This window comes from Ranitomeya imitator, chromosome 2 (assembly GCF_032444005.1).
Source record: "Ranitomeya imitator isolate aRanImi1 chromosome 2, aRanImi1.pri, whole genome shotgun sequence".
Classification (NCBI taxonomy): Eukaryota; Metazoa; Chordata; class Amphibia; order Anura; family Dendrobatidae; genus Ranitomeya; species Ranitomeya imitator.
The window spans coordinates 369,227,185-369,252,743 of NC_091283.1; the positions used below are offsets into that span (position 1 = coordinate 369,227,185).

Here is a 25,559-nt window from a genome sequence, read left to right on the forward strand (position 1 = left end):
TCCTATCATTTAGAATGCATTCCGGATTTTTTGTTCAGATGGATGCGTTTTTTACGGCAAAAAAAACGCATTCCGCAAAAAAAATGGACATGCTCATTCTTTTTGCGGATTTATAAGCCAAAATTACTTTCAGGAAAAAAAAACAAAAAAACGCAAAAATTCCGCAAAAAATCCGCGCAAAAACCGCGAAAAATCAGCGCGGAAAAAAACGCGATTTTCTGCCAGAATTCTCCAGATTTTGTCAGGAAAAAAACCTGACGTGTGCACATACCCTTAGTCTATGTTTGGATGTGACGGTCAGTTTTTAAAAATGTATTCTTTAGCCTTCTGACCGAGCACTCCGCCTCTTAGCTACAGGTGTTTTAATCGCAACAGGTCCATTACCCCTCCACAGAGAGAGAGAATTTTAGTCTAAGAAGAGGTTTCACAGGTACCCATTCAGATGCAGACGTTTATTCTCAGCGAGGAAAGGAAAGTGTAGGACCTGGTATAAGAGAGATGCCCTAAAGTGGCTACCAGGTACACATAAAATTGGCCATTTTTATGCGCTAAACGCTCTCATTTTTCATATTTCTAGTGCAGTAATGTAGTTCAATTTTCGTGTTTCATGTTTGCATGTTTCAGCGCTGCAGTGTGCTGCCTTATTTACTTGACTGTATACGAGTTGGTGACTCTAGGTTCAGCACCTGTTCACACTTAGTCTATGTTTGGATGTGACGGTCAGTTTTTTTTAAATGAACTGATCCTTCAGTGACCTGCCCCCTAGTTTACATAAAGAATATTATATACATATTGAAAAAAAATCTTCTGCAGACAGGCGCCAGCAGTGGCACCTGTGCTACAGCATAATCGCATATGTACTGTGCATATAATTAATATGGTTGAGGGTATCGTGATATTCTAGATATGCTAGAGAAAAAAAAAGTCCTCCTCCTCCAAGATGGAGCTGCTGACGCCTGCGCAGTAGCAGCTATCAGTGATTATTTTCAGCCTATTGCAATTGTTGAGCACGAGAAGCAGAGTCCCTTTTTGCAGTGAGATTCAAGTCACATGTGTAGCGAGCTATTTTGAGCTAGCTGTAAAATATAGACCACATTCAGGACATGAATATGGAGTCTATCCCGTTTGAACAACTTAAAGATAAACAAGGTTTCATTCAATAGACAAACATTTCCTGTATTTTAAACATGAAAATGTAATCTCCTGCGTGACTTCTCTGATCTGTCACAACAAATTGTTTTTGTTTTTTTGGCATCAGAACGACTTCTCCACTGTGTGATTTCTCTGATGTATAACAAGACTCCACTTCTGTTTAAAACATTTCCCACACTCTAAACATGAAAATGGCTTCTCCCCTGTGTGAATTCTTTGATGAGCACTAAGACTTGATTTCCGAGTAAAACATTTCCCACATTCTGAGCATGAAAACGGCTTCTCTCCTGTGTGAATCATTTGATGGTCAACAAGATTTGATTTCTGAAAAAAACATTTCCCACAGTCTAAGCATGAAAATGGCTTATCTCCTGTATGACTTGTCTGATGGCTAGCGAGATGAACTTTTTGGTTAAAACGCTTCCCACATTCTGCGCAGGAGAATGGCTTCTCCCCTGTGTGAGTTCTCTGATGGGTAACAAGACTTAACTTATGTCTAAAACATTTCCCACATTCTGAACAAGAAAATGGCTTCTCCCCAGTGTGAGTTTTTTCATGGTCAATAAGATTTGATTTCTGAAAAAAACATTTCCCACATTTGAAACATGAAACGGACTTCACTCCTGTGTGACTTTTCTGATGCTTCGTAAGATGTGATTTTTGATTAAAACACTTCCCACATTCTGTGCATAAGTATGGCTTCTCACCTGTGTGAATTCTCTGATGTATATCAAGATGTATCTTCTTTTTAAAACATTTTTCACATTCTGAACATGAAAATGGCTTCTCTCCTGTGTGAGTTTTTTGATGGTCAGCAAGATGTGATTTGCGAGAAAAATATTTTCCACATTCCAAGCATGAAAATGGCTTCTCCCCTGTGTGACTTCTCTCATGTTTAAAAAGCTTTGATTGACATTTAAAACATTCTCCACATTCTGAACATGAGAATGGCTTTTTCTTATGGTGACTCCTCGCATGTGAAATAAGTTGCGTACAGCAATTCTTGGACTTAAAACATGAAAATGGCTTCCCTCCGGTGTGAGACTTTTGATGCTCCAAAAAAATTGATTTCTCACAATCTGAAAATGGAAGTTCCAGGGCTTCTATGTGACTTGTCTCATGTTTAACAACATTTGATGTCTCTATTTTACAATTTCCACAGGCAAATGGATTCAACCGTTTGTGAGATTGTTTAAGTTCGACAACCTTTATTTTATTCTTATTTTTCTTTTTCGTATGTAAGGAATCAGGAGATGTGACATGTTCAAAAGGATCAGATAATAGATGTTCGCTGTGAAGAGCTGATGGTATATCTGGGATAACGGCATTCTCTTCATATGTTTCTTGTGTGATACTTGCAATCGCTTCAGATTTTAAAGCAGATGATCCATGTTCCTCTGAGCTTCTGATACAGTTACCTGCCAAGAATAAAATGGTTATTTTTTTTTATAATAGAAGTATTAATATATTAAAATATGTAAACAATTCCATATAAATTTAAGATTATGTAGTCAAATTCAATAAAAGATATAAAAATCTGTCACAACATTAGCCTTCTGATAATAGCCTATGTAATGTCATGGTGTTATTTTTTTAAGGCAATTCTTATTAATCATGGGACAGCGACTTTATATTGCTTTGAAATTATGACAAATACACGAGTAGAAACTGTATTATAATTCAAAGCTTAGAATACTAAAACATCCCACAATACCAATGCATATTTATATAAAAATGTCTGGATGGTCAGGCAGATAGGAGATTTCTATCGATCATATGGCTGATTAATATTCTCCTTTTTAGCAACAGAGAAACAAAAGAATTACTAGCAAAATTAAAACTTCTATATTCATCATAACTCCTATTAATAGAGCATTACCGACACAGCACAGAATGTCCATCTGACACTGGTCAAAATAAGTTGCAAGTTCTAATGATTACCCTAGTCTTTACCCTACGGCATAACCTTGCAAGGATTTAAGGAGGTTTCCCTCAGCATTTTGTGGTCCGAAAAAGAGTCAAGAATATTGTAACATACTGTGCACAAGGACAATTGACCACAGAGCTCACAATAATAAACACAAAATGTTGCCAGCAACTGAGAAGAATCTTTGACTTTGAAGGGGTTGCTACTCACCTGCATCATTATCTATAGGAATCTCCTCTTTACACCACTCATCACTCCTCACACATTTCTTTGTAGTATTAATATCAGTCAGATCTTTACCCTGAAATCAATATTGTAAAAGTCACAGACAGGTGGAAAAGTCACATCTATGATCAGCTCTAATCCTGCCATCTCCACCGTTCTCACTACACAAGTATAAAACATATAATACTGATGGATAAAACAAGACTGAGCACAAGATCTTCACAGCCGTCTGCACATCATCGGTGACATCTCATGACACCTTTTCTCCATCTACCTGATGATCCTGAGGAATATTGGGATTTTCTTGTTTATAGTCCTGTGGAAGAAGAGGACGGGGACATCTCTCTGGTGTTGTCCTCTTACTGGATAGAACTAGAGAAGACACATACAAGGACTGAATTCAGATACAGATAATTATAGGCCATACTGTATGTATTTAATTCTCTCTATTACCTGATAATGTCATCGGCTGGGGAAACTCCATCATGACATCCTTGTACAGATCTTTGTGTCCTTCAAAATACTCCCACTCCTCCAAGGAGAAATAGACTGTGACATCCTGACACCTTATGGGAACCTGACATATGCAACAAAACAGTCATCTCCCTGATCCCTTCATAGCATTACTGTATAATGTCCCAACATTCTCATCAGTGTTACCTCTCCAGTCAGCAGCTCAATCATCGTGTAGATGAGATCTAGGATCTTCTGGTCATTGATGTCATCATGAATCAGGGGGTGAGGTGGAGGCCTTATGATTGGGCTCAGAGGTCTTCCCCATCCCTCAAACACAGGGGTCTGACAGCGTTCACTAGAGATCTTCTTCACTACTGTGTAATCCTGGTTATGGAGAGACACATTAATAAATCTCACTACAGAGTCCTCAACTCTCCAGTTCTGTCCATCTGTTATCCCCATAGTAGATAAGAATGATGTATTGTGACGTCATCAGAATCTCTCACCTCTCCAGTAAGCCGGAAGAGGATCTCTAGAGTGAGGTGTAATATCCTCTCCACCATCTTGTCCCTGTCCCTTTCCATCCTTGACTGGTCAATTAGGAAAAAATTCTTATATAGAAGATCTCCACTAAGAGGATCCAATATTGTACGAACCTAAATAGGAAGAAGACAAAAGGCTCAAAGCTGGGTTCCCTATTATTTATCTAATTTATTAATTACAAAGAAAACAGGATTAGTACTGTTCTTCTTTTTATATTTAATATTAGTGCAGTCTATGGAAGATTACAGGTTGTAAAGTTACTGGCTGATTTACACAAACTTCGTATTAGGGCATCACTTTCCAAATAAGGTTCAATGTAGATAGATGTGAAGTTATGCACATGGGCACTAATAACCTGTTCTACTGGGAGTAAAACTAGATGGGAATAACAAATACTTTTGCAATGTGATTAATTCTTGTTCTGATTGTTGATCCAATTGATCAATGTTTGGGATTAAGAGGGAACTACTTGCCCTTTAGGACAGACTGGATCATGCACTACGAATTTGATTTGCCGCAAAGTGATTTACTCATCTCTAATGGAAAATTGTCATTATAGACCAGGAATCTGAACCTTCAAAACATCGTGTGACCTGGCCTCCATCACTCTGTGCTCATAGCTGGCACCTTTTACTGTGGATACAGTCCTTTCACATTATTCCTTCATCCACCCATGTCCAGCTATGTTGTATAGCCACGTAACCTCAGTGTTTCATTTCTTCAACTGAAGATAGCTGGTGTGACCCACCAAGGAAACAGTGCTGTCCTCCACCAGACAACTGTCCAGGGAATCAATGTACTACAATTTAGGTCCCTGGGTGGTGCAGCAAGAATTTTGTTTGGGGCACTGCTTCCCACAGTGAAGGGTGCTGGATGGTAGGCCGACCATTCACGTATCAGCTGAAAAAAACGTAAGAGTGAGAAGGTCCATTTTCACTGTCCGTGTGGTTTTCTGTTGGCTGTGTGTGTCGGTGTCCGTGTGACATGTACGGAATAGAATGCAGAAGAGAAATTACAGGATTTTAGATGTTAAAGATGTGCAAAGATAAAGAGATGATAGATAAGTAATAGATATCTGTGAGACATATAATTAGTGCCTTGCGAGTGTAGCTTACTGTACTTGTATTAAGACATCAAGCCACCGGGTCTCCCGGAGTGCAGCGTGACCCGCGAGTGGCTGCTGCTAAAGCCTAGGAAGCTTCCATTATACTTATTATAACTTTTGGTGGTGTGCATACATTATAGTGGCTTTTCTTTTCTTGTTTATTATCTGCTCTGCGTATTAGCCATTGTTTTGCACCCCCAATATATATTTATTTATTTGATATCATTGTGGTGCGCCAACTAATTTTTCTATGGAGCCTAGGAAGCTTCGGAACGAGACTCCATAGGGTTTGGACAACAGGATCAGGGAACGTTGTGGTAAGTGCTGGACTATGCATCTGACTAATGATGGCATCATTAACCCCTTAGCGACTGCCGATACGCCTTTTAACGGCGGCCGCTAAGGGTACTGAAACCACAGCGCCGTTAATTAACGGCGCTGTGGAAAAAGTGAATAGCGCCCCCCAGAGTCGGATTTTCTCCGGGGTCTCGGCTGCCGGGGGTAGCCGAGACCCCAGAGAACATGATCGGGGTCGGTTTTACCGACCCCTGTTTTGCGATCGCCGGTAATTAACTGTTTACCGGCGACCGCAAAAAAAAAAAAAAAAGTAAAGTGTAATTCTCTGTCCTCTGATGTGATCGCACATCAGAGGACAGAGAAATAGGGGGATTCGGGGACCCTAGCATACTCACCTGTGTCCCTGGGTCCTCCTGCTGCTCCTCCTGGCTGGCGGGGAAAAGAAAATGGCGCCCGCCATCTGTCTCCATCTGCTGGCCGGCAGGAGAACAGCAGTTGGGGCTAAAATTAGGGTTAGGGGTAGGGTTAGGGCTAGGGGTAGGGTTAGGGGTAGGGTTAGGAGTAGGGGTAGGGTTAGGGGTAGGGCTAGGGGTAGGGCTAGGGGTAGGGTTAGGGGTAGGGTTAGGGCTAGGGTTAGGGCTAGGGGTAGGGCTAGGGGTAGGGTTAGGGGTAGGGCTAGGGTTAGGGCTAGGGTTAGGGCTAGGGTTAGGGCTAAGGTTAGGGCTAGGGCTAAATTTAGGGTTAGGGTTGGGGCTAAATTTAGGGTTAGGCTTCTTTCACACTTACGTCGGTACGGGGCCGTCGCAATGCGTCGGCCCGACATACCGACGCACGTTGTGAAAATTGTGCACAACGTGGGCAGCGGATGTAGTTTTTCAACGCAGCCGCTGCCCAATCTATGTCCTGGGGAGGAGGGGTCGGAGATACGGCAACGCATGCGCGGTCAGAAATGGCGGATGCGACGTACAAAAAAACGTTTCATTGGACTTTTTTTGTGCTGACGGTCCGCCAAAACACAACTGATCCAGTGCACGACGGACGCGACGTGTGGCCATCCGTCACGATCCGTCGGCAATACAAGTTTATGGGCAAAAAACGCATCCTGCGGGCACATTACGGATTGCGACGGATGCCAAACGACGCAAGTGTGAAAGTAGCCTTAGGGTTAGGGTTGGGGCTAAAGTTAGGGCTAGGGTTGGGGCTAAAGTTAGGGTTAGAGTTGGGATTAGGGTTAGGGTTTGGATTAGGGTTGGTATTAGGGGTAGGGTTGGCATTAGGGTTACGCTTGGGATTAGGGTTAGGTTTGGGATTAGGGTTAAGGTTAGGGTTGTGATTAGGGGTGTATTGGGATTAGGGTTAGGTTTGAGGTTAGGGTTGAGATTAAGATTAGGGGTGTGTTGGATTTAGGGTTTTGATTAGGGTTATGGTTAGGGTTGACATTAGGGTTGTTTTGGGGTAAGGGTTGTGATTATCGTTAGGGTTAGTGATTAGGATTATGGATCAGGTTGGGATTAGGGTTAGGGGTGTGTTGGAGTTGGGTTGGAGCTAGAATTGGGGGGTTTCCACTGTTTAGGTACATCAGGGGGTCTCCAAACACGACAGCCAATTTTGCGCTCAAAAAGTCAAATGGTGCTCCCTCCATTCTGAGCTCTGCCGTGCGCCCAAACAGTGGGTTACCCCCACATATGGGGCATCAGCGTACTCGGGATAAATTGGACAACAACTATTGCAGTCCAATTTCTCCTGTTACCTTTGTGAAAATAAAAACTTGGGGGCTACAATATCTTTTTTTGTGAAAAAAAAAATATTTTTTATTTTCACGACTCTGCATTATAAACTTCTGTGAAGCACTTGGGCATTCAAAGTTCTCACCACACATCTAGATAAGTTCCTTGGGGGGTCTAGTTTCCAAAATGGTGTCACTTGTGGGGGATTTCTACTGTTTAGGCACATCAGGGGCTCTCCAAACGCGACATGGCGTCCGATCTTAATTCCAGCCAATTCTACATTGAAAAAGTATAATGGCACTCTTTCTCTTCCAAGCTCTGCGGTGCGCCCAAACAGTGGTTTACCCCCACATATTGGGTATCAACATACTCAGGAGAAATTGCACAACAACTTTAGTGGTCTAATTTCTCCTGTTACCTTTGGGAAAATAAAAATTTGTGGGCAAAAAGATCATATTTGTAGAAAAAATGCGATTTTTTTTTTTTCACGGCTCTACGTTATAAACTTCTGTGAAGCACATGGGGGTTCAAAGTGCTCACCACACATCTAGATAAGTTCCTTAAGGGGTCTAGTTTCCAAAATGGTGTCACTTGTGGGGGGTTTCCACTGTTTAGGCACATCAGGGGCTCTCCAAACGCAACATGGCGTCCGATCTCAATTCCAGCCAATTCTACATTGAAAAAGTAAAACGGCGCTCCTTCACTTCCAAGCTCTGCGGTGCACCCAAACAGTGGTTTACCCTCACATATGGGGTATCGACGTATTCAGGAGAAATCGCACAACAACTTTTGTGGTCTAATTTCTCCTGTTACCCTTGTGAAAATAAGAATTTGTGGGCGAAAAGATCATTTTTGTGTAAACAAAAGCGATTTTTTATTTTCACGGCTCTACGTTATAAACTTCTGTGAAGCACTTGGGGGTTCAAAGTGCTCACCACACATCTAGATAAGTTCCTTAAGGGGTCTAGTTTCCAAAATGGTGTCAGTTGAGGGGTTTCCACTGTTTAGGCACATCAGGGGCTCTCTAAACGTGGCATGGCGTCCCATCTCAATTCCAGCCAATTCTGCATTGAAAAAGTAAAACGGCGCTCCTTCACTTCCAAGTTCTGCGGTGCGTCCAAAAAGTGGTTTACCCCCACATATGGGGTATTGGCGTATTCAGGAGAAATTGCATAACAAAATTTATGGTTACATTTCTGTTTTTACACATGTGAAAATAAAAAAAATGGTTCTGAATTAAGATGTTTGCAAAAAAAAGTTAAATGTTCATTTTTTCCTTCCACATTGTTTCAGTTCCTGTGAAGCACGTAAAGGGTTAATAAACTTCTTGAATGTGGTTTTGAGAACCTTGAGGGGTGTAGTTTTTAGAATGGTGTCACACTTGGGTATTTTCTATCATATAGACCCCTCAAAATTACTTCAAATGTGATGTGGTCCCTAAAAAAAAATGGTGTTGTAAAAATGAGAAATTGCTGGTCAACTTTTAACCCTTATAACTCCCTAACAAAAAAAATGTTGTTTCCAAAATTGTGCTGATGTGAAGTAGACATGTGGGAAATGTTATTTATTAACTATTTTGTGTGACATATCTCTCTGATTTAAGGGCATAAAAATACAAAGTTTGAAAATTGCAAAATTTTAAACATTTTCGCTATATTTCCGTTTTTTTCATAAATAATCGCACGTAATATCGATGAAATGTTACCACTAACATGAAGTACAATATGTCATGAAAAAACAATCTGAGAATCAGCGGGATCCGTTGAAGCGTTCCAGAGTTATAACCTCATAAAGTGACAGTGGTCAGATTTGCAAAAATTGGCTCGGTCATTAAGTACCAAATTGGCTCTGTCACTATGGGGTTAATTGGGTCCTCGGCACCCTGTCAGTGCATTTGTTTGGAGGTCTGAGCACGTAATCATCTCTGCTTCTTTTCTCTGTGATTTTTTTCAAATTTTTGGAGGATTTTTAAGTCCTCTTTTTGTGTTTGTAAGTGCTGGACTATGTCGGACTTGCGTGGGAACCTTGCTTTCTAATAACTTGGTGAACAAAGGACAGTGTCTTGTTTTTATTTCTCTTTTTTATGTTTTTCAGATTTACATTTGTGGACTATGTCGGATTAATGTTTTTCAGAATTCCATTTGTGGACTATGTCGGACCTGAGTGACATTTCTTTTTTTAATAAACTGGTGAAACAGGAGTGTTTTTTTGTGTGTATGTTATTCTTTTTAATACAGGGATAGTAATGGGGTGTCTAATAGACAACTCTCTATTACTAAAACCAGGCCTTGATGTCAGCTGTACTTTTGATAATTCACAGCTGACATCAACCTCAAGTCCCATTACCCCGATTGCCAACGCATCAGGGCAATCAAGAAGAGAGGAGTGCCTGAATTGGAGCATCTCATTTGATCCTCCACTTCTGGGATGGCTGTGGGTCGGTATTTTTAGCCTGGGAAGGGCCCAATAACCAAGGACCTTTCCATCATGATAATATCAGAACCCAGATGTCTGCTTTACCTTTGCTGGTTTCCTAAAATAGGATGGGGACCCCACATTGTTTTTTTCATTTATTTATTAGGTTTATACATGTACAGTACTCTACAAACGCAAGTCACTAATTATATATTTCATAAATATATCATATGCCATCTACACACGTGGTCAAAATTGTTGGTACCCCTCGTTTAAAGACAGAAAAACCAACAATGATCACAGAAATAACAAGAATCTGACAAAAGTAATAAATAAAAGATCTATGAAAATGAAGAAAGTCAGACATTGCTTTTCAACCAAGCTTCCACAGAATAAAAAAAAATAAAACTCATGAAATAGGTCTGGACAGAAATGATGGTATCCTGGATTCCTGTAACTGTCAATGAGACTTCTGCACCTTCTGACAGGTATTTTGGCCCACTCCTCAAGAGCAACAGTTGTCTCGTGTTTGAAGGTTGCCTTTTCCAGACGGCATGTTTCATCTCTTTCCAAAGATGCTCAATAGGATTTAGGTCAGGGCTCATAGAAGGCCACTTCAGAATAGTCCAGTGTTTTCTTCTTAGCCATTCTTGGGTGTTTTAGCTGTATATTTGGGTCATTATCCTGTTGCAAGACCCATGACCTGCGACTGAGACCAAGCTTTCTGACACTGGGCAGCACATTTTTCTCTAGAATCAGTTGATAGTCTTGAGATTTCATTGTACCCTGCACAGATTCTAGAACACCCTGTGCCAGATGTAGAAAAACAGCCACAGAACATAACACAGCCTCCTCCATATTTCACAGTAGGGACAGTGTTCTTTTCTTGATTTGCCTCATTTTTCCGTCTGTGAACATAGAGCTGATGTGCCTTGCCAAAAAGTTCTATTTTTGTTTCATCTGTCCATAGGACATTCTCCCAGAAGCTTTGTGGCTTGTCAACATGTAGTTTGGCAATTTCCAGTCTGGCTTTTTTATATTTATTTTTCAACAATGGTGTCTTCCTAAGTCGTCTCCCATGAAGTCCACTTTGGCTCCTACAACGATGGATGGTGCGATCTGACACTGATGTTCCTTGAGCTTGAAATTCACCTTCTGTTTAGAAGTATTTCTTTGCTCTTTTATTACCATTTGTATTATCCATCTCTTTGATTTGTCATCAATTTTCCTCCTGCGGCCACGTCCAGGGAGGTTGGCTACAGTCCCATGGATCTTAAATTTCTGAATAATATGTGCAACTGTAGTCACAGGAACATCAAGCTGCTTTGAGATGGTCTTATAACTTTTACCTTTAACATGTTTGTCTATAATTTTCTTTCTAATCTACTGAGACAACTCTTTCCTTTGCTTCCTCTGGTCCATGTTGAGTGTGATACACAAAATGTCACCAAACAGCACAGTGAGTATCTGTAGCCCTATATACAGGCCCACTCACTGATTCCAACATTGTAGACACCTGTGATGCTCGTTAGTGCTCACAACTTGATTTAGCATGTCCCTTTTGTCACATTATTTTCAGCGGTACCATCATTTCTGTCCAAGCCTATTTCATGAGTTTTTTTTTTATTCTGTGGAAGCATAGTTGAAAAACAATGTCTGACTTTCATTTGTTCTTTTTCATAGATCTCTTATTTATTATTACTTTTGTCCGATTCAAGTTATTTCTGTGACCATTGTGGTTTTTTCTGTCATTAACCCCTTCACGTCATTAACCCCTTTCCGTGTTCGTTTTTCACTCCCCTCCTTCCCAGAGCCATACCTTTTTTATTTTTCCGTCAATTTGGCCATGTGAGGGCTTATTTTTTGTGGGATGAGTTGTACTTTTAAACGACATCATTGCTTTTAGCATGTCGTGTACTAGAAAATGGGAAAAAAATTTCAAGTGCGGTGAAATTGCAAAAAAAGTGCAATCCCACACTTGTTTTTTGTTTGGCTTTTTTGCTAGGTTCACTAAATGCTAAAACTGACCTGACATTATGATTCTCCAGGTCATTACGAGTTCATAGACACCTAACATAACTAGGTTATTTTTTATCTAAGTGGGGAAAAAAATTCCAAACTTAGCTAAAAAAAACAAATAATTGTGCCATTTTCCGATACTCGTAGCGTCTCCATTTTTCATGATCTGGGGTCGGTTGAGGGCTTATTTTTTGTGTGCCGAGATGACGTTTTTAACCCCTTCATGACCAGGGGATTTTTCGTTTTTCCGTGTTCGTTTTTCGCTCCCCTCCTTCCCAGAGCCATAACTTTTTTATTTTTCCGTCAATTTGGCCATGTGAGGGCTTATTTTTTGCGGGACGAGTTGTACTTTTGAACGACATCATTGGTTTTAGCATGTCGTGTACTAGAAAACGGGAAAAAAATTCCAAGTGCGGTGAAATTGCAAAAAAAGTGCAATCCCACACTTGTTTTTTGTTTGGCTTTTTTGCTAGGTTCACTAAATGCTAAAAATGACCTGCCATTATGATTCTCCAGGTCAGTACGAGTTCATACACACCAAACATGACTAGGTTATTTTTTATCTAAGTGGTAAAAAAAAATTCCAAACTTTGCTAAAAAAAAAAAAAAAAAATTGCGCCATTTTCCGATACTCGCAGCGTCTCCATTTTTCACGATCTGGGGTCAGTTGAGGGCTTATTTTTTGCGTGCCGAGATGACGTTTTTAATGATAGCATTTCGGTGCAGATACGTTCTTTTGATCGCCCGTTATTGCATTTTAATGCAATGTCGCGGCGACCAAAAAACGTAATTCTGGCTTTTCTAATTTTTTTCCCGCTACGCTGTTTAGCGATCAGGTTAATACTTTTTTTTAATTGATAGATCGGGCGATTCTAAGCGCGGCGATACCAAATATGCGTAGATTTGATGTTTTTTTTATTGATATATTTTGATTGGGGCGAAAGGGGGGGTGATTTAAACTTTTATGTTTTTTTATTTTTTTCACATTTTTTTAAACTTTTTTTTTTTACTTTTGCCATGCTTCAATAGCCTCCATGGGAGGCTAGAAGCAGGCACAACGCGATCGGCTCTGCTACATAGCAGCGATCTGCTGATTGCTGCTATGTAGCAGAAATGGAGGTGTGCTGTGAGCGCCGACCACAGGGTGGCGCTCACAGCCACCGGTCATCAGTAACCATAGAGGTCTCAAGGACCTCTATGGTTAGAATATACAAGCATCGCCGACCCCCGATCATGTGACGGGGGTTGGCGATGACGTCATTTCCGGCCGCCCGGCCGGAAGCGGTAGTTAAATGCCGCTGTCTGCGTTTGACAGCGGCATTTAGCTAGTTAATAGGTGCGGGCAGACCGCGATTCTGCCCGCGCCTATTACGGGCACATGTCAGCTGTTCAAAACAGCTGACATGTCCCGGCTTTGATGCGGGCTCACCGCGGAGCCCTGCATCAAAGCAGGGGAGCCGGCATCGGACGGTATAGTACGTCCGATGCCGGTAAGGGGTTAATGATAGCATTTTGGTGCAGATACGTTCTTTTTATCACCCGTTATTGCATTTTAATGAAATGTCGCGGCGACCAAAAAAACATAATTCTGGCGTTTAAAATTTTTTTCTCGCTACGCCGTTTAGCGATCAGGTTAATGCTTTTTTTTAATTGATAGATCGGGCGATTCTGAACGCGGCGATACCAAATATGTGTAGATTTGATTTTTTTTTTTTATTGATTTATTTTGATTGGGGCGAAAGGGGGGTGATTTAAACTTTTATATTTTTTTTATTTTTTTCACTTTTTTTTTTTTACTTTTGCCATGCTTCAATAGCCTCCATGGGAGGCTAGAAGCAGGCACAGCACGATCGCCTCTGCTACATCCGCCTCCGTCCGAGGTCAGAAAGGGGTTAAACGAGAGGTACTAACAAATTTGACCACATGTGTATTTACGTCATATCAAACTATCGTTCTCTATCTTTGCACATCTTTAACACATTATTTTATTTAACAGCCTTCTGGTATGTGTCACATGGATGGCATATTTTATGTAATCTGTGAGGAGCGTATTGACATCTGTGCTGCTGGAAAAAAATCGACAAGCCTACGTGTGGGTCACACGGTCTGTGTGAACACACGGACATGTGCGCAACCCAATAGATTATAATGAATGTGCATGTGTCTACAGTACGTGTGAAAACGGACGCCACGCATACTGGAAATACTGACGTTTGTTGGAGGCCTTACTGTAGAGTTTGTGACACACAGATCTATTCTTCTTATGTTGAGGCTAAGGAATTAAAGGATAAAAGTGAGAAAAGACTTCTGAATTTCACGTACCATATTTTTACTTCCTCATCATATAATAGTGCAGTATAATTTGATGTGAAAAATCTCCCCCCTATAAACTTGTCATATGTCTGGTTGTAACAGGCATTACTCTGGATGATGTTGCGGCAATCCAAAGGGCAGGTGAACGGCTGGCACCATGGATAGATGTCAGCATCGAGATATTTTTTTGGTTGTAATATTTTATAGCGAACCTGTCAGCAGGATTTTGCTAGGTAAACCAGACAGTGTCAGGTTGGCGCCATTATACACATTAAAATGATCCCTGGGGTGAAGAAATCCGTCTTGTGGTGCTTGTGTAATCAGTGTTAGAAGTTTTCAGCTAATGAGATGCCCGTGCTCCAGGGTGGGACTGTAGGAAGCTCTAAGCTGGAGAAACCAAGGAAAGACCTGCCCACAGGCCGCCCCAAAGGACAAACATGTTCCTCATCATAGAGACTCTTTGTGATTATGTGACGTTTCTGTGTTTTCTCCATATTCTGCCCCACAATCTCCTCCTCCAGGATCGGTGTCCTCAGTACAGGACCGACGCCACAGACATTTTATGGGAAATCCCTTTATTCTAAACTATTACACCAGACATTTCCATTCCCTGTAATCTCCAACCGCAGAGAGAAAGCGTCATCTGTCCCCAAACCAGAGCGCCCTCCCTGTATACATGAGCACAGCCAGCGTTCTATTACTGTACATATACACATGGCAGAGCTGGGGGCACTATCTCCGGGAATGGAGGGGTTACTGCCCCCTGCCCCCGCCCAGTAATGGGGAATCTCCAGCACCTACCTCCACCTGCAGAGCCGCAGACCACATATATGGCTGTTCTGTGCGCACATGACCTGTGATGAGGTCACAGGAGGGGAGGAGTCAGGGGTCACATGATCAGGGGCCTCAGTGTATGCAGGACTGTGCTGTGCTGGTTGTCATGGTGCTGGATGAGGGGAAGTTTATGTGTGGGGTCAGGAGGGGGTTACAGGGTGGATGTAGCAGAGCCGTGTGTGTACAGAGCCGAGCCGTGTGTGTACGAGGTGTACGAAGTGGAGCCACGGGTGTACGGGGTGTACGGAGCGGAGCCGTGTGTGTCTACAAGGTGTACAGAGCGGAGCTGCGTCTGACATAAGCGGAACCGAGTGTGTACAGCGTATACAGAGAGGAGCCGCGTGTGTATGACATGTGCAAAGCGGAGCTGTACACGAACAACAAGTACACAACGATGCCACGCATGTACGATGAGTATGTAGCGCCACTGCGCATGTACGTAGCGAAGCCGCTCATGTACGATGTGTGCGGAGCATGTTTGCACATGTACAACGTGTATGGAGCGGAGGCCACGTGTATAGAGCAGAACCGCTGGTATACAATCTGTGCGGAGTGGAACCACGCTTGTATTATGTATACAGATCGAAGCTGCGGTTGTACGACCTGTGCAGAGTCAAGCCATGTGTGTACAAGGTGTGTGGAATGGAGACATGTGTACGGTAAATACAGACAAGAGTCATGCATGTACGATATATACAGAGTGGAACCATACTGTATGTATATGTGTGGCGCCCCAGGATTCTGGTCGTCACAGTAGCATTGCTTTCCTCACGGGGAGAGTGATGTTACGTTTGGAAGCGACGAAGGAGATCTTTTATCAGGTAACCACAATGCATACAACATGTTCACACTCCAGGCCAGAAGGGGGAGCTCTAAACCTGTTTAAAGTGAACTCCCCTAAAAGGACATTCTGTTCTGGAGGGAAAGCAGAGTTCAGAAAGTGAGAGACACAGAAGAGAGCAGACCGACATAGAGTGTCAGAAGGTCTGAAGGGGCCTGTAGTCTGAAGTACTGCAGCCCCTGGAGGAAGAGAACATACAGAAAGCCGAACATTGTTCAGTGAGTGTGCAGGAGAGCGAAGCACAGGATAGTAACATATGGGGAGACCAGCTAAGATCCGGCTGCCTCCCTCTGAAGCGCAGATAACCGGTAGCCGAACCACCGAGGTTGTAAGAACTCTACGACTTACAGCAGAAACCGGCAGGACAGCTGAATTGCAAGTTATCTGTCTCCACACACACATGAAGACACGGTGACACTTTTAGAGTCCCTATAAACAGGCTCAAGTCACCAGTCAAACGGGTTATGTCCTATCCTATATGGGGGACAGAGAGCGAGAACATCTGTGAGGATCTTATATGAAGCCATAGGCAGTTAGGGACTACAACACCATGGCGCTAGAGGAAGGCTTTAATCTTCACCTGGCAAAGGGGACTCTGGATTCGCTTCCAAGCCGGCCGGACCCTGCCTGCCCTGTGATCTGGTTCCCTGGACTTTGGCTGCCTGAAGTCTTCAGTAAACAAGGTAAAGAGACTGCAAACCTGCATCCTCGTTCTGTTCCGCGCCATTCACCATCTTCCATCTACACACCGAGATATACTTCACCTGTGGGAAGTTATACCATCTAGCTGCCATAACATCACCCCAGAAGACTCCTTCACCCCGAAGCCTGTTTTCAACTTCCTGACCAGGCCATTTTTTTCAATTCTGACCACTGTCACTTTATGAGGTCATAACTCTAAAACGCTTCAACGGTGATTCTGAGATTGTTTTCTCGTGACATATTGTACTTTATGATAGTGGTAAAATTTCTTCGATTTGACTTGCTTTTATTTGTGAAAAAAATGGAAATTTGGCGAAAATTTTGCCATTTTTAAACTTTTAGTTTTTATGCCCTTAAATTAGAGAGTTATATCATACAAAATAGTTAATAAATAACATTACCCACATGTCTGCTTTACATTAGCACAATTTTGGAAGCATAATTTTTTTGCTTAGGAAGTTATAAGTGTTAAAAATTGACCAGCGATTTCTCATTTTTACAACAAAATTTGCAAAACCATTTTTTTAGGGACCACCTCACACTTGAATTGACTTTGAGGGGTCTATATGACAGAAAATGCCCAAAAGTGACACCATTCTAAAAACTGCACCCCTCAAGGTACTCAAAACCACATTCAAAAAGTTTATTAACGCTTCAAGTGCTTCACAGGAATTTTTGGAATATTTAAAAAAAATTGAACATTTAACTTTTTTTCACAAAACTTTTACTTCAGATCCAATTTGTTTTATTTTACCAAGGGTAACAGGAGAAATTGGACCACAAAAGTCATTGTACAATTTGTCCTGAGTACGCCGATACCCCATATGTTGGGGTAAACCAGAGGTGTCAAACTACATTCCTCAACGGCTGCAAACAGGTCATGTTTTCTGGATTTCCTTGTACTGCACAGGTGATAATTTAATCACCTACACACATCATGATTACAGCACCTTGTGCAATGCTAAGGAAATCTTGAAAACACGCATGGTTTGCGGCCCTCGAGGAATGCAGTTTGACACCCCTGGGGTAAACCATTGTTTGGGCACATGGCAGAGCTTGGAAAGAAAGGAGCGCCATTTGACTTTTCAATGCAAAATTTGCTGGAATTGAGATTGGACACCATGTTGCGTTTGGAGAGCCCCTGATGTGCCTAAACAGTGGAAACCCCCCACAAGTGACACCATTTTGGAAAGTAGACCCCCTAAGGAACTAATCTAGTTGTGTGGTGAGCACTTTGAACTTCCAAGTGCTTCACAGAAGTATATAATGTAGAGCCGTAAAAAAAAAAATCTGATTTTTTTTTTCACAAAAAATGATCTTTTCGCCCCAAATTTTTTATTTTCCCAAAGGTAACAGGAAAAATTGGACCCCAAAAGTTGTTGCGCAATTTGTTCTGAGTACGCTGATACCCCGTGTGTGGGGGTAAACCACTGTTTGGGTGCATGGCAGAGCTCGGAAAGGAAGGAGCACCGTTTGACTTTTCAATGCAAAATTATCTGGAATTGAGATCGGACACCATGTCGCGTTTGGAGAGCCCTTGATGTGCCTAAACAGGGGAAACCCCCCACAAGTGACACCATTTTGGAAAGTAGACCCTCTAGGGAACTAATCTAGATGTGTGGTGAGCATTTTGAAGCCCTAATTGTTTCACTAAAGTTTAGAATGTAGAGCCGTGAAAATTAAAAAAATCATTTTTTCTTTCCACAAAATGATCTTTTAGCCCGCAATTTTTTCCCCCAAGGGTAACAGGAGAAATTGGACCACTAAAGTTGTTGTCCAATTTCTCCTGAATACGATGATACCCCATATGTGAGGGGGAGCTCGGAAGGGAAGGAGCGCCGTTTGGAATGCAGACTTAGATGGATTGGTCTGCAGGCATCATGTTGCATTTGCAGAACCCCTGATGTACCTAAACAGTATAAACCCAGCACAAGTGACCGCATATTGGAAACTAGACTCCCCGAGGAACTTATCTAGATGTGTTGTGAGAACTTTGAACCCCCAAGTGTTTCACTACAGTTTCTAATGCAGAGCCGTGAAAATAAAAAATCTTTTTTTTTTTCCACAAAAATTTTTTTTTAGCCCCCAGTTTCGTATTTTCCCAAGGGTAACAGGAGAAATTGGACCCCAAAATTTGTTGTCCAATTTGTCCTGAGTACACTGATATATGTGGGGGTAAACCCCTGTTTGGGCGCACGGGAGAGCTCGGAAGGGAAGGAGCACTGTTTTAGTTTTTCAACTCAGAATTGGCTGGAATTGAGATCGGATGCCATGTCACGTTTGGAGAGCCCCTGATGTGCCTAAACAGTGGAAACCCCCCAATTCTAACTGAAACCCTAACCCAAACACACCCCTAACCCTAATCCCAACGATAACCCTAACCACACCCCTAACCCTAATCCCAACCGTAAATGTAATCCAAACCCTAAATTTAGCCCCAATCCTAACCCTAACTTTAGCCCCAACCCTAACTTTAGCCCCAACCCTAGCCCTAGCCCTAACCCTAGCCCTAACCCTAACTATAACCCTAATGGGAAAATGGAAATAAATACATTTTTTTAAAATTGTATTATTTTTCCCTTACTAAGGGGGTGATGAAGGCGGGTTTGATTTACTTTTATAGCGTTTTTTGGCGGATTTTTATGATTGGCAGCCGTCACACACTAAAAGACGCTTTTTAGTGCAAAAAATAGTTTTTGCATCACCACATTTTGAGAGCTATAATTTATCCATATTTTGGTCCACAGAGTCATGTGAGGTCTTGTTTTTTGCAGGACGAGTTGACGTTTTTATTGGTACCATTTTCGGGCACATGACTTTTTTTATCGCTTTTTATTCCGATTTTTGGGAGGCAGAATGAACAAAAACCAGCAATTCCTGAATTTCTTTTAGGGGGGCGTTAATACCGTTCCACATGTGGTAAGATTGATAAAGCAGCTTTATTCTACAGGTCAGTACGATTACAGCGATACCTCATTTATATCATTTTTTTAATGTTTTGGCCCTTTTACACAATAAAAACGATTTCATATAAAAAATTATTGTTTTTGCATCGCTTTATTCTAAGAGCTATAACTTTTTTATTTTTCTGCTGATGATGCTGTATGGTGGAATTTTTTTTGCGGGACAAGATGATATTTTCAGCGGTACCATGTTTATTTATATCCGTCTTTTTGATCGCGCGTTATTCCACTTTTTGTTCGGTGGTATGATAATAAAGAGTTGTTTTTTGCCTCATTTTTTTTTGCGGTGTTTACTGCAGGGGTTAACTAGTGGGATAGATATATTTTTTTTCTTTATTTGGGGATTTTTTTTTTTTGTTTTGTACATTCTATTCTATTTTTTTTTTTTCGTGACTTTCTAATATTGTCCCAGGGTGGGACATCACTATATTAGATCACTGATCTGACACTTTGCACGGAGGAGTCCCGTGGCCATCTTGGATCTGGGGACTCCTTCCGGAACAACGTGATCGCATCACGTTGTTCCGGTGGGAGAGCGCAGGGAGCCCCCGTCCCTGCGCGATGCCCCTCTATGTCGCTGTCACTAGTGACAGCGGCATCAGAGGGGTTAAATGCCCACGATCGGTGCCTGCGCCGATCATGGGCATTGCTGCGGGGTATTGTTATGAAAGCTAATTCAGAATCACAATGGACATGGAGGTCAGAGCACATACAGTGAACTGACAATAACCCAAAATAATAGAACGAGCTCTGAGACGTGGGAACTCTGCAGACCGCAATCCCTAAGCCTATCAAACCACACTAAAGGTAGCCGTGGAGCGCTCCTGACCAGAACCTAGGCGCCTCGTCACAGCCTGAGAAACTAGCTAATCCTGAAGATAGAAAAATAAGCCTACCTTGCCTCAGAGAAATTCCCCAAAGGAAAAGGCAGCCCCCCACATATAATGACTGTGAGTAAGATGAAAACACAAACATAGAGATGAAACAGATTTAGCAAAGTGAGGCCCGACTAGCTGAACAGAACGAGGATAGGGAAGATAACTTTGCGGTCAGCACGAAAACCTATAAAAAACCACGCAGAGGGGACAAAAAGACCCTCCGCACCGACTAACGGTACGGAGGTGGTCCCTCTGCGTCTCAGAGCTTCCAGCAGGCGAGAAAAACCAATAAAGCAAGCTGGACAGAAAAATAGCAACAAAATAACATAAGCAAAACTTAGCTTTGCAGAGCAGCAGGCCACAGGAATGATCCAGGGAAAAAACAAGTCCCACACTGAAACATTGACAGGAAGCATAGATCAAAGCATCAGGTGGAGTTAAGTAGAGAAGAAGCTAACGAGCTCACCAGATCACCTGAGGGAGGAACCTCAGCAGCTGCAGTACCACTTTCCTCCACAAACGGAAGATCCCAGAGAGAATCAGCCGAAGTACCACTTGTGACCACAGGAGTGAACTCTGCCACAGAATTCACAACAGGGTATATACAGCTGACACCCGCGCGCGATCGCTGTGGCGCTCACTGTGAGGCCGCGCGATCGTGCCGCCGTACTAGTACTGCGGTTTGCAGGAACTGAGTTCCCACAGAGCAGTACTAGTACGGCGCATGTCGGGAAGGGGTTAAAGCAGCGTCGGTCCCCACTGACCAAATACCACAGGTGGCGTCAGGAACATCAAAAATAATTCTCTTTAAAGACCATTCCATTTTACATGGGCGCCCAGGGCCACGGAGCGGGTCGCCACCGTGACATCCCCCTGTGAAACCCCGGTACCGAGTACCCCACGGCCCAGGCAGGGCGACTCATCTTGGCGTCACGAACAGGATGGACTGACCCAGCAAATCGGGTCATGTGTGCCTTAGAGACTGCCTAAACTGTGATTTATTTAGAGACTGTGCATTGTGAATTGCCATCAAAATTGCTGCCATTGCCGCGCTGCATGGAGAGCGAGGAGGTGGAGACATACCTTCGTGGGCGGAGCCAGCCAGAAAGAGCGCGGAGAAGGAAATGGTTGCAGCACTGCGAGAGGAACGCGGAAGTAAAGATGCCGTGCAGAGGAGCCAGAAGTGAGGACGCTGAAAAGTGCCGAGCGACGCATCGGAGGAACTGCTGCAAACTCCGCAGGAGAGTCACCGGCCCCTATAAAGTTAGCAAGGTGGGGAGAAGCTATGTCAGACCAGGGGGGAGAAATTCCAGCGGACGCAGCCGCAGCCCCTGTGATGCCCCAAGACCTCGGGGTGGACGCGGCTGCAGCCCCGGTGATACCCCAAGACCCTGTGGGGGATGTAGCCGCAGTACTCCTGGCACCCCCGGGCGCCGTCGCAGACGCACCTGCAGGCCCCATATTGCTACCAGGACCTGCAGGCCCTGCAGCTTCTACCAGCAGGCCGGACCCCACTGCAGCCTATCATGTCGCTGTCCATGCCCTATATTCCTGGAGAGACCTGGCTTCCACAGTATTCCAGGGAGTCCCATACATTAAGTGACTTTAGGGAAAGACTTTGCAGCCTATTTGAGGTATATCCCCTGACCGAGCATCAAAAGGTCAGCATCTTAATTGGACAATTGATAAGCGCAGCCCTAAGAGAAGTGAAATCCTGGCCAAATATGAAAAAAGGAACTGTGCAGCAGATATTTGCTAAACTTAAAACCACCTTTGACACCCGCAGAAATCAAAATGAAGTTTTTTGGGTGCAAGCAGAGAGCACAGGATAGCATATGGGACTATGCCCTTAATCTCCAGGAGGCACTGCAGGCTGTCAGGCAGGTTGACCCTAACAGCTTGCAGAATGGAGACAAACTCTTAAAGGAACAGTTCATTGAGGGTCTCCTGTCCAGCAACCACGGGACACAACTGCGCATCCTGGCCTTGCAAAACCCTGACCTGGACTTTGCGCAATTTAAGGACAGAGCCATCCGGGTGCTGCACGAACCTCAGCCCAGCCGCACAGTGCCCCATAGGCATCCAGCTCTCACGTACCATCAGGAGGTGGCATCATATCATCATGTCCCAGTTGAGGCCGACGCACAGATCCTGGATGATGACTCTTCCACAGGACTACACCTCCAGGTCTAGGAACTGACTAAAAGCATAGCTGCACTAGCTAAAACTGTGCAGTCCCTGCAGGAGCCGTCGATAGAAAAGATCAAGCTGGCTTCCAGACCGGAGGACGTCCCCTGGCGACGACAGAAGAGCATCCCGCCGACCAGAGGGAGAGACGACGATCGCTATCATCCGGACGGACAACCCATCTGCCGCCGCTGCGACCAGGCAGGACACATCACAAGGTACTGTCATTTAAACGAGCGACCCCTGGGGCAGAGGGCCAACCCCCAGGAATAGGACAACCAGGTCCACACAACTGGCGAGACAAGTACGTCGGAGGATGAATGGTCCTCCCTATTGTGATCGACGGCATCCCAATGAACGCATTATTGGACACCGGTTTTCAGGTGACAACTATGCCTTAATTTCTATATAAGCGGTACTGGGCCGACACAGACATTAATCGTGGCCCAGATGATGATTTGACAATAGTAGCCAGTAACGGTCAGCCGTTGCCACAGGTGGGTACAAAGAGGTCACCATTAAGGAGGGGCGGGTAGGATTAAAGGCCCAAGGATTCGTGATTGTTGATATTGACCGATGTGAACGTAACCCCATGATGACCATTGGTACTAATGTAATAGAAAGTTGTCTTGCAGAGGTTATTGTCTTATTACAACAGGTGGCTGAAACTGCTAGTTCCAGTGAACAACGTGTCCTGCAGAAAGAAATCAGAGCTCTGGTGCAGAGACAGCAGGTAGAACTATCTCGTGGAGAAATTGGCCGTGCCACAGTGAGTGAGTCAATTCCCATCGCAAGACCCCCAGCAGTGAAATGTTAATATGGTGTCGGGCAGCAATGGGCCTCAGAGGTAAAGACTACCAGGCCCTAGTAGAACCTGTGTATTCAGATAGTGGGCCCACAATCCTGACAGCCAGAGGGGTGGTTGAAGTCCTCAAGGGGAGGGTGCCAGTACGTGTCCTTAACTGTGGCGAGAAGGAGGTCCACCTAACCAAATATGCCACAATTGCCAAACTGTTTACTGTTGATAATAATGTAATACTGGCAACAGAACCCTTGGTCCCGTCCAGCCAGGCGGAGGACAAAGGCTCTGCAGGACAAATGGAGGATTGTTGTCAGAAATTATACATGAGCACTGAGCGAGTATTCAGCAAACACCCACTAGATTTTAGGCAGGTTGGGAGGGGGAAGAGTGTGTGGGCGGAGAAGATGTGCAGGACTGTGCGGGTGTTTGTGTGTCTGTGCGGGGGTCTGCGGGTGTGTGATAGGCTGTGTGTGTATGTGCGCGGCTGTGTGTGTGTGTCAGGCATCGTCCGATGGGACTACTAGTCCCATCCAGCTATGACTGCTACAGTGACAGCTAGCCGGATGATCAGACAGTAGTAGTCCCATCATATTTGTGATGGTTTATTATTTTTTTCCTTTTTTTCAGGAGATCGAGGGCGTCGCATGGATTGGCAGAACAATAAAGATGGCAAAATTGTGTAGTGTTTTATTTCATTAAAATACTTTATCCTGGCTGCTTCTTTGTTTATTTAACCCTTTCACAACTATAGGATTAGTAATGGATAGGTATCTTATTGACGCCTACTCATTACTAAGCCGACTTGATGTCACCTTACAATTCAAAGGTGGCATCAACCCCCAACTATTACCCCATATGCCACTGCTACAGGGAAGTGGGAAGAGAGAGGTTAAGTGCCGGAATTATCGCATCTTACAGATGCGCCATTTCTGGGGCGGCAATGTGCCGATGTTTGTAGACCATCTGCCCACTTTGATGCCCAGAACCCATTTGAGGCAGGCTGTAGTGACCTGAATTTGATGTAGGGCTCCGTGATCTATGTGTCTGCAGTATGAGATCAGTGGCCCAAAGTCATTTAGCTCTTTCACTAAGGCACTTTAGTGCCCTCTGTGATGCCCATTTTGTGCCAGTTTTATAACTTTTGTAATAACTGATGTATTCACATCAGTGCCCCTCGCTGCATTGTATTTTATCATTGTAATTTTTTATTTTTGTCATTAAATCTGTAAAAAAATTAAAAATCTAAATCAATCAACTGAAGTTGATCTCTAATTCGGCAGCTTGAGTAGGAAACTGGACAAATTAGACACGAACTTCATCATATTTTTGGGGCAAAGAAACATGGATGATGTTACTATATGGGGGCTGCGTGTCAGATGATTGTATGGGAAAATGGCTGCTGCTACTTGTATCAGGCTGCTTATTGGGGGAAATTCACAGAAAAAGGGTTGATGGTACTTGAGCTGCATGGGGAAGGTGATGATGATGAGGAGTTGGGCAGAGAAGGCAGAAGAAAATGATGAGGGGCTGTGTGGAAAAATCTTGAACCTCTGTACAGTAACTCCGATCTAGTCATCTCTGTAGTGAGACAGCTAGAATGAAGTTGCTGTAAGGAGTTTCATTATTTCTTGGCAGACATTTACACAAGATTACAGCTCCAATTCATGTAGAACAGAATTTTGTATGCCAGTCTTAAAGGGTTTTTTTGAAACTTTATGGAAGAACAAAAAATGGGCCAAGCACTGACAGACAGGTAGCTGTTACCTACCTGCTTGTTGTGCTTGGCGCCATTCTTCGGGGTCACACAGACAGCTCCTGCTGGAGATTTTGCTGCCTCTGCTAACGCGACAGGACAGTTTATTTTCTGCTCCGTTCTATTAATAGGGTGGGACAGCCGAAGTCATTTTGCTTGACAGCTGGCTCCACCAGTTAGGCAGGGTGAATCTGGCTGTCAATCAGAATGATGTCGGCTGTCCCATCCTGTTAACAGAACAGAGCAGAAAAGAAGCCTCCACTCTGACAATAGCAGAGGCAGCTGAATCCCCGGCAGGAACAGTTTGTGACCTCTCTGTGCCACAAAAGACCCAGGCACAACAGACAGGCAAATAGCAACTACTTGCCTTTTAGTGCTTGTTTTTCATAAAGTCCTGGATATTCCCTTTAACGAAGGGTG

General features: G+C 43.4%; 1 protein-coding gene across 1 annotated transcript; it reads right to left on the reverse strand.

The window, feature by feature from the left end:
* Positions 1 to 437: 437 nt before the first annotated feature.
* LOC138663936 (zinc finger protein 260-like) lies at positions 438 to 15,040 on the reverse strand. Its single transcript, XM_069750306.1, has 7 exons — positions 14,981 to 15,040; positions 4,267 to 4,416; positions 3,965 to 4,144; positions 3,758 to 3,881; positions 3,579 to 3,676; positions 3,290 to 3,380; positions 438 to 2,570 (listed from the first exon to the last, which is right to left on the reverse strand). Exons 1-7 carry the CDS (start codon positions 15,005 to 15,007, stop codon positions 1,255 to 1,257), a joined length of 1,986 nt encoding a protein of 661 aa, XP_069606407.1. The 5' UTR covers positions 15,008 to 15,040; the 3' UTR covers positions 438 to 1,254.
* Between the last annotated feature and the right edge of the window lie 10,519 nt (positions 15,041 to 25,559).